We start from the raw sequence: 14,091 nt of genomic DNA on the forward strand, positions 1-14,091 counted from the left end.
CAGTGAACTACATGTAAACTAAATGTATGATGTGCATACATTAACGAGGCACTACCCGCGGATCCGCACACTGTTTGTTTCATATTTGCTCAATTAAGCACAGGAAGTTTGAACGAAGGTTTGTAGTAAGAGTATCCAACTCTTACTGAGATTTGTAGAGTCAAGCAGGAGGCTGGTGCAGTCATTGTTGCTGACCATGTGCTTATGGTAGACAAAGCGAATATGAAATCCTTTCTATGCATTCGAAATGTCCTAGAGAGCTTTGAAAGACTGGCTGGCATGAAGGTGAACAAGGACAAATCTACAATTTTTAATAGCTGGTTGAGGATTTGAGGGTAGCCTTTAGAGGACGTTTGGATTGGCTAGCACTCTGTTCCAAGAACGTACAGAAAAGTGTGACACCACCCAACACCCGTCAGAAAGTTATGGAGGAGGATACCTACTTCTTCTCCTGTCCTTCAAGAATGCATGCCTGCATTAACCTGGTCATTTGTGTAGCACTAATATGTACACATTTGTTTATGTTTAATAAAAGTCGGGGGCCTAACCCCAGCAAGATGTCACTGCGACTAACCTATTCCTATCCTACTGAGCGTATTTGATGTCCTTCTCAAGTCGTTAGCGGTTGGTCATTTCCCAGCCGGTCACGGGTTTAAATCCAAAGGCAGAAACAGAAATATTGGAAATGGGAACTTCATGAAGTCCAAATCTAGGACTTGCTCTAGCTAAGTGTTCCCCGTACTCTTCTGCATACCCACAGCCCGTGATGTGTCCGTTTTTTAGTGTCTGGGCCGATCCATGCAATATCGGTTCTAGTTCTTCCCAAACGCGCAAAGCAGGCTCCTGCTTTGGTCTTCCTGAAACCAGCAAGCGGCGGAGGGAGGACGCGGAAAGCAAGGATGAAAGCAGAGACGCGCCCCCCTCCTTTCGCGTCCTCCTAACCCCACTCATTCTTTCTTCCTATTATGAACCATCTCTTTCGATGGTGGAGGATTCTTCGTCCGAGACCTCTCCTGCCCAAACCTTCTCTCTTCTCTGGTTTCGCTCTCTGCTCAGAAGTGACAGCTCCAGAAGAAGACGAGCTACAAGAGCACTCTGGCCCCATCCTTCCGAGCCTCAGGGACCCCATTTTGGATACTGTTGCGTGTTTGATCAAGGTGGGTGCAAGGAGATTCCTTAGTAGCAATAGATTTTCCGAGCTTGTGTCATCGTTGGCTCCGTATCACGTAGACCGGATGCTTATCAGTCTCAAGGGCGACGCTGATTCCTCATTCTACCTCTTCAAATGCCTCCGGGAGCAACATGGGTTTTGCCACTCCAGATTCTCTTGCTTCCTGGTTGCACACGTCTTGGCCCGAGAGAAGCGTTTGCGGGACGTGCTGTGGGTGCTGCGGTCATTGGTTGAAAAAGAAGGTTTCCTTTACTTGTAAATTTGTAATTTTAGATCCTAAAAATTCGCCCTCTTTCTCCGTGAATGTGAAACCATCTTTTTTTTCTGCTGGGGTATTCTCCAAAGCATGTCTAATTTTCTTTTACATTTTGAAAACTTCTTCAATTTTTTAAATATCTTTCTTCTGCTAGATGTAATAATTTTTTTTGGAAAAACAAGGTAAGCTATGTTGCCGCTTTGATGTTGATACATTGGGTCGTTGTATTTTTCTTTCTCTGAATTTGAGTTGGTATATGCGTTAGTCCTGTATTGACCATTTCCTTTTACTGGGCAATGAATGTCTCCAATATTGCTTTCGTGATATGGAAAAATACCTTTTTATAGTTATTACTTATTAGTAGCTTTCGTCCACTTTGACATGATATTCTTTCGTGTTTAGTAACCTTTTCTTGCTGTTCGGTTGCTGTTGGCGAACATGACAGGGGTTGGTTCAGCTACTGACCTTTGTGAGGCATTGTGGAACGAATTCAGGGGGTGGGACTGCAACGACCTTGTTTTTGATATGCTGGCAAGCGTGTACTCGAGAACCGAAATGGTTGATGATGCACTTTGCATCCTCTTTAAGATGAGGGCTCTCGGTTTTCATGTTTCAATACTAACTTATAATCAACTTCTCTACAACTTAAGACACACAAACATGGTGCTGGAAATGTATGAGGAGATATGTTCTAGTGGCATTGTCCCGGATGTGCACACTTACACAATCCTTATTGACGCTCTATGCAAGCAGAAACAGCTGGGACAAGCACTGGCATTCTTTCAAGAACTGAGGGATATAGGATATAGACCTTGCATCGTCACCTTGAATAGTCTTATGTCTGGCTTCTGCAAGGCAGGATCTGTTAATACTGCCAAATCCTTTCTTCGTGTGATGCTTTATTATGGATTCTTCCCTGACAGATGCAGTTATAATATACTTATCCATGGCCTTTCTTTGGTAGGTTCCATGGATGAAGCCATGGACACATTGAAGAACATGAAGCTGGACAAGATAAAACCAGATTTGATCAGTTACAATTCTCTCATTTATGGTTTTGCTATACTTGGTATGGTGGAAGAGGCAGAAAAAGTTATTGGCATAATGACCGGAGAAGGTGTGATTCCAAATCATGTTACTTATACGACTCTGATAAATGGATACTGTCAGAAAGGTGATATCAAGGAGGGGCTGAGGATAAGAGAGGAAATGATCCACCGAAATTTTCAAATGAATCATGTTACTTACGGAACACTGCTTAATGGACTATGCCGTCAGGGTTTGGTGCATGATGCTGATCGGTTGCTCAAAGAGATGGTGACTCTAGGCTTGGAACCAGATCAGATTGCATACTGTATCCTTATGAATGGCTACAGCAAGCAAGGAAATATGCAGAAGGTGAGTCAACTGTTTGGTGATATGTGCTCAAAGGGAATCGTGCCCAATGCTTTTGCACATGGAGCGACTCTCTATGGATTATGTAAGAGTGGCAAGCTATTTGAGGCCATGAATTATTTTGAGAGTCTGGTCAATAGTGAGGCAGTTACGGATGTTTTTCTATATAATATTATGATAGATGGCTGTGTAAAGTTTGGCTATGTTTCTGAGGCAGTCAAAATATATGAGCAGTTGATTAAGGCTGGATTGACTCCTTCCATGGTTACCATAAATTCTCTCATCTTTGGTTTTTGCAAAATCGGTAGTCTGGTTGAAGCTAGGGAGCTTCTGGAAACAAGTGAATCTCTCGGTTTGCTTCCAAATGAGATAAGCTACACTATTCTGTTGGACGGGTATTGTGCGGTAGGGGACACAGAGATGATGGTTCAATTGTTTAATCAGATGGAGGAAAAAGCCATCCAGCCAAATGTTATTACCTACACTATACTAGTGAAAAAGCTCTGCGAACAAGGGCATCTTGAAAAATCTTTCCATTTTCTAAGAGAAATGTGCAGAAAGGGGATATCTGCAGATCCAGTTGTGTACAATGTTCTTATCAAAAGGTTTTGTGATCAGCATGATTTAAGGATGGCCATCTATCTACATGATGAGATGCTGCGTCATGGCGTTATGCCCAGCCCTGCTACATATCATGTTATCATCAACAGCCTCTGCTTGAAGGGTAAAGTGGAAATTGCAGAAGAACTGCTTGATTCTCGTGTCAAGCAAGGTGTGGCTTTGGATAAGAGGCTCTTTCATTTGATAATGAGTGCATACTGCATAAGAAGAAACATACAGAAAACTGTAGTTCTTTTCAATAAAATGAAAGAAGTTGGTTTTAGAATTTCAATTGCTGATTATAGTGTTGTTATAAATAGACTTTGCAAACGGAACTTATCATATTCAGCAAAAGTTTTTTTTGTGATGATGTTAAGGGATGGGATATCCCCTGATAAAGAGATTTGCAGCATTTTAATTCAAAGTTTTGAGCGGGAAGGTGATCTTAATTCAGTAAATGCACTTCAAGCTAAGATGATCCAGTGTAACTTGGACTGGTTTTATGTGAGAGGGGAAACATAAACCTACATGCATATATTATGTTTGTGCCGCAGATATCCTCTTCCCAACTATCGTCATTAGGGGACAGCTGTCAATGACAAACTTCCTGTTTTGAGGTCCACACTGCAACTGTACTTTTTCAAAATGATGCTTAAATACATCTCTAACCTTGTACGTAATCTGCAGATTGTGGATCTTTACATGGGTTCTATCCAGAAATTCCAACCTGATCAAGGGTGTTATCTGCAGATAAAGCGAGAAAACATTGAGCTGTGGCAGTGTTTTTGCAGGTAACATCCCTCCAAAACCAAAATTTGGTCCATCAGAAATATGGTCTATTGAAGTTGTCTTACTAAGTTCATTTGATTCATGATGTAGTTTATGCTTTTGAGAAGCAATAGCACTTACTCTTGATCTTCAGATAAAGCAAAACAACATCGAGCAATGGCAACGTTTTGCAGGTATCATCCATCCAAAACGAAATTTTGGTCAATCAAATATATGGTTTGTGGAAGTTGTCTTACTAAGTCTATGTGATTCATGATGTAGTTTCAGCTTTGAGAAGCAAGGGCACTTGCTCTTGGTGACTGCTGAAACTAAAAACATTCCTGGAGTCTCTCATAGCTGCACTACGCTATGTTGTCTATTCAAGGTTTTTATCTTCTTAAACACTATTTAACACTTTGCCTTTTTCTGTTTCAATGTTACAATTCATCTGATTGAACTGCAGGATTTGAGTGGTCAGCCTCTTTGGCTTAGGTGGAATAGACAATGAAACCTAGAAGGCATGCCAAAAATGTGCTTCTCTTCTGTTCTCTTGTCCCTTTTCAGATAATGTTGGATATTCATTTGGGTCTAACCGTGAGACCTATCTCATTTGAACGAAATGAGGGAGAAATCAATAGCACATGTCATCCAGAGTCTCACCAAGAAGGTGTGGTTAGTCAATGTCTCCCTCCTTGCGTCTGATGTAGCAGCCACTTCCCTGCCTGCGAGCCTCCAAGAACTGTTTCATTATGGGGTTCTACCAATTGAATATATTGGCTGATGGTGGTCAATGATAAATCAGGGATTTCACATTTCACTATCAGTGTTGGTTCGGGAATCTTTGTCAACCGGTGAACGTTAATGTGTTTGGTGCAGTAGATGATGTTGTCCCCCATGCTGTGGTTTGGTGGAAGTCACCAGGTATGACTCCCAATTGCAAAATCTACTGTCTAACCTTAGACTGAGATGTTATAGCACCTGATTGCAACTGAAGCTTTCTTTATTTTCCTGGTGAGTGAAGTCTTGGTTTATTATAGTATTAATCCTACATACTACAACCCTGCAGACCCTAAACATCTCTGTAGGACATACCATGTCTGATCAAATTGCTGTTTTGTTATGAAAAATAAAATTCAGTTGCTTGTTAGTTCTTGTGAAGAGTTTCGCTCTGTGTTTCTATTGCCTACCCTCTTTTCAGAATATCTGTTATTGACCATCTTTTCTGGCTAATCCGGTTTGGTCATTTTGTAGCAGTTTTTTTCACTTTGATCAGCATGCTGACTGCATTATTTACATTCGTAGGGTTCATGGAATGATAGTGAACTAAGTGGATATGGTTCTGATTCTGAAAGAACAGAGAAATAGGTGTCACAAGTCATCCATGATGCCTCCAATTCTGCAGTTAATGCAGAGTTCGGATGTGGGGCTTCACAGGCAGGGGAGAACTTTGAAGCACGTTAGCTAACTGATACTCCTAATGTCTAAAGCCCAGATTTGGCGGTTGATTAATGAGGAAGAAGCTTGATCAGTGGACCTGATGGAGCCTTGGATCAAAGAAGTTTCGGGAAAGCAATGTGCATTCTTTGTGATGAGAAAGCAGCCGCATCATGGATCCTGCGACATTGGCTTTGAGGAATGTACGGTACAGAGGCATGAAGGAACGAAACTCCGTGAAGACTCGAGCTTCAATCAAGCAGGTTTAAAGGTGTTGTAGATGGTTCTTGGTTGTTGGTTTCCGCTATCTTTTCTTTTTCTTTCTCCCAAACTTCATCAATCCGCTATCGCTTTTGTAACCTTCCTAGACTAGTGCCCTTCTATCATTCCTGTCATCAACCCAATCACCGGACGCCCACTTCGTAAATTTCGAATAAGTTTGCAAATCCTTTTGGTTAAATGGATAAGGTTGCATAGGTGTTAGATGTTGTACATTTCGATTCCTTAGCTCACGTCTGCTTACAATACCTGGCGCTGGAATGCTGTTTCTTACTAAGCGCCTAATCTATCAACTAAAGGTTATTTATGACAATCAGCACTCACATATTTGGGTCCAAATCAGGTCCAACATGATAATGATACGGAAAGCAATGTTATAAACAGAACAGTACCTGTTGACAGGCTGCGGACTGGTTTAGAATATCCAAAAATAAGCGTGTTGCATCAGTCGACAGCAGTGAACTTCATAAGAGATTCAAAGAGTAGCCGAGTATGACGGTTAGTTGGCGCATGGGTAGGTATTCAGAGGAAGGGGAGTGGGATTTCAAGAATGGAAGGTGTGCCAACTCGTGATCACGTGGAGCTCCGTCTATGAGGGCAGGGGGCGGCACCACGACCTGTTTCTTGAAGATGACCACTGTTAATGCAAATTTCGTTATGAATTTTGCACTTGCCAGACATGGACTTTGGTTTTGTTAGTGGGTAAAGGTACCGGATTGATTCCATCTCTTTTTTTTTTTTTTGGCAGATAACGTGGATTTGGGCACTGCATGTGGAAAATACTTCCGAGTGTGTTGTCTTGGCATTACTGATCCAGGTGGGTCTCCGACAATCCATGTTCTTGCGTTTTTTTGTTGTGAATGTGGCTCTGATTTTTGTATTAATATTTGTTTTCAGGCGATTCTGATATCATTAAAAGCATTCCTGGCGAGCAGTGAGTGGAAACAGCAAGTTACTGATATCTCTGTTTTGTAGTTTCAAATGATTTTGGTAGTAACTTAGCGAATAGCTTTATTGTGTTGCTCAGACATAACGAGTGGTTTGTGAAAGAGGAGGAAAAACTTTGTAGCATGTGAACCATTTGGTTTTTTCATGTGCATGAAATTCTTTATCCTGCTTTTCCGCTTCAGATGTCCCAGCTTTTATGCGTTTTGGTACCTGAAATGGGCTAATTGGATTTTACTATTCAGTGCCCACTATTTCTGCAAAGGGGATGATCATTTGCATCCTGGGGATTCACGCACGCTTGACTGCCCCCTGTCTACGGATTGCAGAAATGTTAAAACGAGTAGTGCATTCTTGAACCGGGTTTAGCTCTCGAGTGGCCTCGGTCGTCGTTTTCCCTTCACGTACTCTTTCCTACGGCAACAGTACTTTAATTTGAAGCCCTCATAGACGGAGCGCCACGTGGTTATCTTCAAGAAACAGGTCGTGGTGCCGCCCCCTGCCCTCATAGACGGAGCTCCACGTGATCACGAGTTGGCACACCTTCCATTCTTGAAATCCCACTCCCCTTCCTCTGAATACCTACCCATGCGCCAACTAACCGTCATACTCGGCTACTCTTTGAATCTCTTATGAAGGTCACTGCTGTCGACTGATACAACACGCTTATTTTTGCACTTCCCAAGCCTTCCATGGATCCCCCACCTGATGCACCATTTCTTCCACCACCGCCACCACCACCACCTGCTGATTCATTTGGCTGTTTGGCGTCATGGTAAGCACCTACTAACAGTCTCATTATCATAGTGTTCTTTAATGATCGGTGCCAATTTCAGTGACACTTCGATAGGATCTTGTTTGTCCGCCCCTCACCATGCTTAGTTCCGTGGGGCATCATGAATTTAGCGTGCTAGGAAAGTTTCAAATGTAGAGTCTGCTTGGTTTTTCTTCTTTTTGGAGTATTCTTTTTCCTGTTTTTGCCTGTAGGGATGCCAGACTTGGCAAGGGCGAGTGGAAATTGAATGCTCGTCTTTCTTCAGTTTGCAAGTCTTAAATCCAAGCCCTTAGCCAGGTGAGTGGAATCTTGGTGGCCCAAAGAGAGAGGCTTGAAGACAGTGCAAACTGAAGAAGTAGTTCAGAGCCAAGCTGGATCAAGAATTTTGAGTCCCCTTTCTCTTTCATATTAATGAGCCAAAATCTTCGGTCTGAAATTTTAAATTTTAGAATTGTAGTGCTTCCTAGCAAAACAGCCACCATCGTTATCTGAACTGATCGCTGGCGACCAGATAGAATTGTAGTCAGATTGAGGTTAATGGGACTCTAGATTTTTGTCATGTTCCTTTCCTCAATCCCTCTGACAGCCACGTTGTCCATGGGCTATTGAAGTAGCGCTGTATCTGGGAGGTGGAACCCCATGAATCAACGTCCGTTCCCTATGGATACTTTGTTCTCGGTTAACCAATTGGTCTTGCTTGCAGTTTGTGGATTCTGTGTTGCTGTGGTCTGTACAGGAGCTGCTGTCCGCCCCTGTTTGAACCAGCACCCCCGCTGCCACCATAAGTTCATCATACACCAAGTTCCATAAGAATTGTTGTCATGGTTGCTGTGTATCAAAGAATCTCTATCGTTCCATAATAATTGTTGTTCTGATTGTTAATTATCAAAGAATATCTTGCGTTGGTTCGTTTACATAAATCGATATATGTTTACATCCCTTTGTAAATCGAGCATTCTGTGCAGGAAGCTAAGCTAGCTGTTACTTGTGTTGCCTGTTTTCTATATACCGAAGCTTCGATCTACAGACATAGACGTCAATCATATGAATGATAAAAGGGAAGTACTTAAAACGGTAAAACTGACTCAGAGAAATACACCGCCAGTAGATCAATCCCCGGTTGTTTTGTGCGAAAGTGAAATGCTCTAAAATCGTTGGATGTTCTTGCTTGTCAGACCAACTGTTATATGTGCTGTCAGGATGGCTAGGCCAGTGAATTTGCATGAAGTGCCGGTCTTGTATTTCAATACTAGTCCTAACAAATGCACCCACTTCGTTAACATAGAAAAGTACTGATCACGCACATTCCAGTGTCATAATGTATTTTCCCAATACGAGAAAGGGTTTTTAATTTGGAAAAGGTTAATCCTGAAGTACGTCGGTTTAAATGTCCAATGTATTGAATAGGGTAATCCTCTAAATGGGTTGGAAATACTTTTCTCGAATTTGCACTTATTCGACTTTTGGCTTCAATCAGACACATCCGTCATGTTCGGCCTTGAGTTCACTCTAGCACTGTCCACAACTCAAGACTTGTAAATAGAAAGGGCCAAAGAGTACGGCGCGGGCGTTTGCATTCTACACAAAACCGAGTGCGATCTACTTCCTTGCTTGTCGAGTAAAAGGAAATGAGAAAGAGAAAGGTAAGAAATGATTGCGTCAATCCAAAGTACGACCCACTTGTCACTTCAGGCAAGCCATGCTGGCCAGTCTGCTGGACTATGGAGAATTTGACATTCATACTGTGGAATGGAGGAACTTGAAACCAAACTTCAAGTTTTGAGCCTCAGTTTCGGTGATATGACAGGTTTGCACTTAAGTTTGCAAAATTTTTCGGTTGACTGATGTTCTTTGTCAGCAGTTTAAAAGTTAACACGACAATTGACCTTCTTGTCATTCTTTTTAAACCCGAATATGGGTTGAATCGCCTGGAACAGCGGAACATGAACTCAGTGTTTTGTAGTGCACTTTGCCCAACAAACACGGGAAATGCTCCTGCGTGCATTCCTTGGGACGGCATCTCAACGAATGCCAAACAACCGCGTCAATCAAATGCACACTTAAGAAAGCTGCGCTGCTAATGCTCTTGTTCCCTCTGCAAGCTAGGAACAGGACATTTTGTTCCTATCGTTCACAGAAACATGAGTCAAGCAGCTTCAAACCCTCTCACCTGCCGCTGTTCTGCCCCCTGAATGCTTGGCTCCTCAACTCATATACCGGTTGTGAAATTTCGATAAAATAACCTAAAGGGGGGAGATATGCGCTAAGAACGAAGTCCCTCCGCTTTCTCCTAAGTTTTAGGGTTGTGTGGGTGAACTTATGTTCCTTCCTTCCAACGCAAGAGGAACGCCTAACATCATTTTGCTAGGCCCACTCCTGCTAGGACTCGAATTTCCTAACCAAGAGCGACCTACCTTCCCAGGTCTCTTGAGTGCTCTTCAAAAACCAAAAAATCCTAAGACAAATAATTACAACTCTTCTACCCGGCCGGACAGACCCCGGCGCAAAAACCCTTAGGACAGGAGACTCAGGTGCGGAAATCCCTTAATTCCCAATCCTAACTACGGGCAGACCTACGACAAACAACTACAAGGGTGACACGGCTTTTACAAACGCAAGCGATACACGAAATTCACTCGCCTCACTCAAACACAAACCATTCACCAATCACACACCTAACGAACAAACCACGCCCAGCAATAAGCAAATGGGTACGGTCGGCTCCTTGTGGTCATGTCTCGGGCAGATGGCCCTTGAGGTACCACGGCAGGGAGCTAGGCCGAAGCCTTGGGCTAAAACAATAACTAAAGCAAACTAAATGAAAACCTAAGAACAATAATCAAAACACCCTCCCCGGAATCTACAAGTGGGCTAAGGTGTTACCGGCCAAGGGCTAGCCTTGGCTGAGCCGAAACAGCCACGGGGTGAATTCCGATCCCCGGGCAACGCAGCAACGAGCCGGTGTGAAGCGCGCGGCCTGGACAGCCTCCTGCTGTCGGACGAGAAGACAGGCACCGGCTGGGGTAGCAACCTGTTGCTGAGCGAAGAAGGGCGCGCGGGTAGCCGAGACAGCCGTCTGCTGTCGAGGTTCACCTATGGACGCGCGGCCGAGAACGATGTGGATCTGCTGTCGAGAGCGGCCGAGAGGACAGCGAGTGGCGGTCGGGTGCTGGCTGACGAATGGAGCCGGTCGGCCGAGTGCAGACCTGCGGATGCGGTGGCAGGGGCAAAGGCGAGTTGCTGTCGCCTTAGACGCCGACGAAGCAGTGGCTGGATGTCGCCGAGGCACTGACGGGTGCCGCCTGCAGACTAGGACGGGTCGACAATGGAGTGCCGACTGGGCAGCCACCTGCTGCCGGGAGCCGAGAGGAGAGGGCGACCGACTGTCGCCGGTAGGATGGACGAGAGCCGCGGACAGGACGAGGGGGGCGAAAGCCGAAGACGGCAGTGCCTACCTGCCTATTTTCCGAGTGGCTCGGCCACGGGCGTCGACTGGAATTCCGACGGCGGGGAGCGCGGCCGAGGACTGCTAGCTGGAAGCTAACGTCGTCGGCTTTTCCTAGTCCCTAGCTACGGCTGGGCTGGGCTTGGACTGGCGGGGCTCTACGGGTAGGCCAGTCAAGTTAAGAGGGCTCGGGCTGGGGTAGGCCGAGAGTCAACAGAGGCTTAGGTTGGCAAGGGAGGTTAACCTAGCTAAAGGGTAGGTTAGGCGGAGAGCTAGAGCTAGAGAGAGTGAGGTTAAGAACGAGCTCGGTCGAGGGACTTAGGCACTCGGGTGAGCTGGGATAGATCGAGGCTGAGCTCGGTTGGAGGTAAGTGAGCTTGGTCACTCGAGCTAGGCTCGAGTCAACTAGGTTAGTCCTAGCTGGGCTCGGGTTGACCGAGATCCTAAGGCTAAGAATGGGTTAGGTCAAAAGAGCTCAAGTCAACTAAGAAGAAGTCGACTAGGTGAGCTGGGTTCGGTCAAGGTCAAACTAGGTTAGGTTTGACTAATGCACCTAGGTCGGGTTAGGGGCTAAGTTAAGTTGACTTAGGACTAGGCTCGAGCTAAGAGGGCTACCTAGGACTAAAAAAATTAAGTAACTCGAGTGGGTCTCTCGAGCAAGGAGATGAAGATACGTCACACGATGGAGGGTCAAGATGAAGTGCGGTTAAAGAGAGTGGGGTGACTTAGCTCGGTGGGGTTCGTGACTGATGGAGATGCAGACACGTGGAGAGATCAACAGCTGGGATTAGCTGCGGATGGGAATGAATGAGGACGTGAAGGAGGCTAGATGCGAGTCCTAAAGGACTTGCGCTAAAATCGTGGAAAAGGAGGCACGAAGTGAGGAAGTGGCGCGCCAAAGGGGGGCTCGCGTGGGTGAGGTGGCGAGCTGCGAGGAGCTGGTGGAAAAAGTGATGTGCGAGCTGGAGGGAGGCTGGGTCGTGGGCAGGGAGATGCTGCCACGTGTTGTGATGGGTGGCTGAGATCCTATGCGATAAGGAGAGGAGACTTAGCCAAAAGAGAAATGGCGAGGTGGCTTTGAGTGGTCCTAAAGCTAAGGGACGTGTGAGATAACTGGATTTCAGGTAGGGGACACGATGGGCCAGGTGGGACACGAGTTGGAGAGCACGGCTGGATGATTGACACGTGGATAAATGGACGAAGGAGATGGGACTTACCTGGTCCGAGTTGAATTCACGTGGGCTCGCACCGAGGGAGGAAACCGGCCTGGTTTGAGTTCAATCTCACCAATGACCAGCGCGCCCTTGTCAATTCCACGCGGGCTTCAATTGGCACAAGGACAGGAATGTCCTAAGTCGCCGGATTCTTGAGAAGACGCCGGAATGTACAGCACACACCGAGAAACAGCAGAATATCGGCAAGAAAGCGAACTATAGATCCGACCGTGCGATCTTGCTCAAACTTAGCTATGTTGGAGCTCTTGCAAGGGCAATCTCAGTAGGCTATCATTAACTTGAATCTCACGGCCAGAACTTAAGAAAGTTGATGAAATAGCTGGCTGGACCGGGAGAAGACAGAAAGGAAGAGACCGAGAACTTCAAGAATGAAGTCGGGCTCTCACCTAATGTAACAGCGCACTTGATTTTGGCTAGATTAAGTCTGGCGAAACTGAAGTTAATTATGTTACGAATAGGGGGTATTCTCCAAGGGAATCACAGCTATATCTCGGCTCTAGCCTCAATGATGTTAAGGACAGAACCAAGAAGCCGTGAATCCTTGCAAAGAACAACCACAAGCCGATTACAAACTTCACTTAGATTCGGTAAACTAACCTGTATAGCCGTCAATGTTGAATCCAGACTGAATCCAACCTTCTCCTACGCAAAGGCAGTCTTTCAACTTCACTGTGATCGTGAAGAAGGCACTAACCCTGCTGCTTTTATCGCTCGGATGAGGAAGAACCGTGGACGAGGAAGGGATTGCCGCCGGTGAGGAGGAATCCGCCGCAAGCCTTCGTGCTTTGAGTTCACCACCGGAATGTCTCCGATGCCCGAAGCTTTTGCTGGATTTAGAGGCGTCACAGGCCAAGGGGACGCGAGGGGATGAGAGGCACCACAAGATCTCTCAAAGAGATAGTCGGTGATTGACAAGAGGATGGAGAACTCGCCTCTAGACCGAGGGAGAGAGAGACAGCCTCACGAGGAGGAGAGAGATTGCAAACCTTGCAAATGCTTTCTTTAGCCAAATTTTCGATACAAACACTAAGCTCTAAAACAATATATACAATTCCTATTTGAACGAGTCTACAATCCAGATCTCGCTATCTACCCACAATCCAAATCCAAAATGCCAAGCACAACCCGCTAGGCTAGGTCCTTATTTCGAAACCCAACGAAAGCAAACCTATTTACTTAACGAAAACACTTAAAACTAGACCCGGGCCTAATGCCCAACGCATAAAATAAAAGGTTAAGCCCCTGAGCCTTGTGAGCCCACGGTGGGGACCTCGTGAGGGGACCCGCCTTCACTTCGGTTGACTAGACCAAGGGCTCGGTCAGGTTTGACCGAGCCATTTGCCTAAAACCTTGGTCTTTGGCTAGCCTCAAGGGACGTAAGACCGGACTCACTTGGTTAAGACTCGCCTAGCTTAGTGAGACCTATACTAGAATCACAAACACCATGAGACTTACCCAGTTCAAGCACCGTCTTGGCCTCAGCTGCTCCTCCCGCTCCTCCCACTGCAACTGCCGTTGGTGCCGATTCCTTCTCCTTGGGACTGATTTCTGCAAGCTGTAGAGAGCGAGCTCCAATCTCCGACGCCTTTCTCTTCCGCCGACTGGGTTCGGCCTGCCTCTACGTGGCCGGGACCTGGAAATTGGTAATCTAACCCACCAACTATTCCGTGCCGCATGCTCCGCGTTGGTCAATGCGTCCGTCCCAAAAGCCCGCACGGTGCCAGAGGCTATCTTTTCCATTTTAATAACACGTTGTTTTTTTTCTTCCGGGGGTTTTCTGTTTTTAAA

General features: G+C 45.6%; 1 protein-coding gene across 9 annotated transcripts; it reads left to right on the top strand.

Moving 5' to 3' along the window:
• The first annotated feature begins 766 nt into the window (after positions 1-766).
• Positions 767-8,629, top strand: LOC116265589 (putative pentatricopeptide repeat-containing protein At1g13630). Of its 9 annotated transcripts, none has more exons than XM_031646308.2 (9): positions 767-1,413; positions 1,873-3,594; positions 3,977-4,039; positions 4,110-4,213; positions 4,302-4,384; positions 4,473-4,575; positions 4,654-6,720; positions 6,801-7,623; positions 8,327-8,629. In XM_031646308.2, exons 1-3 carry the CDS (start codon positions 966-968, stop codon positions 4,036-4,038), a joined length of 2,232 nt encoding a protein of 743 aa, XP_031502168.1. In that variant the 5' UTR covers positions 767-965; the 3' UTR covers position 4,039; positions 4,110-4,213; positions 4,302-4,384; positions 4,473-4,575; positions 4,654-6,720; positions 6,801-7,623; positions 8,327-8,629. The 9 variants fall into 9 exon arrangements, with proteins under 9 accessions (XP_031502168.1, XP_031502169.1, XP_031502166.1 ...); XM_031646306.2 differs by having other exon boundaries at positions 768-1,413; positions 1,873-4,039; positions 4,654-5,895; positions 6,652-6,720; XM_031646307.2 differs by having other exon boundaries at positions 768-1,413; positions 1,873-4,039; positions 4,654-5,887; positions 6,652-6,720.
• The last annotated feature ends 5,462 nt before the right edge of the window (positions 8,630-14,091 follow it).

The sequence above is a fragment of the Nymphaea colorata genome, chromosome 12 (assembly GCF_008831285.2).
Source record: "Nymphaea colorata isolate Beijing-Zhang1983 chromosome 12, ASM883128v2, whole genome shotgun sequence".
NCBI lineage: Eukaryota > Viridiplantae > Streptophyta > Magnoliopsida > Nymphaeales > Nymphaeaceae > Nymphaea > Nymphaea colorata.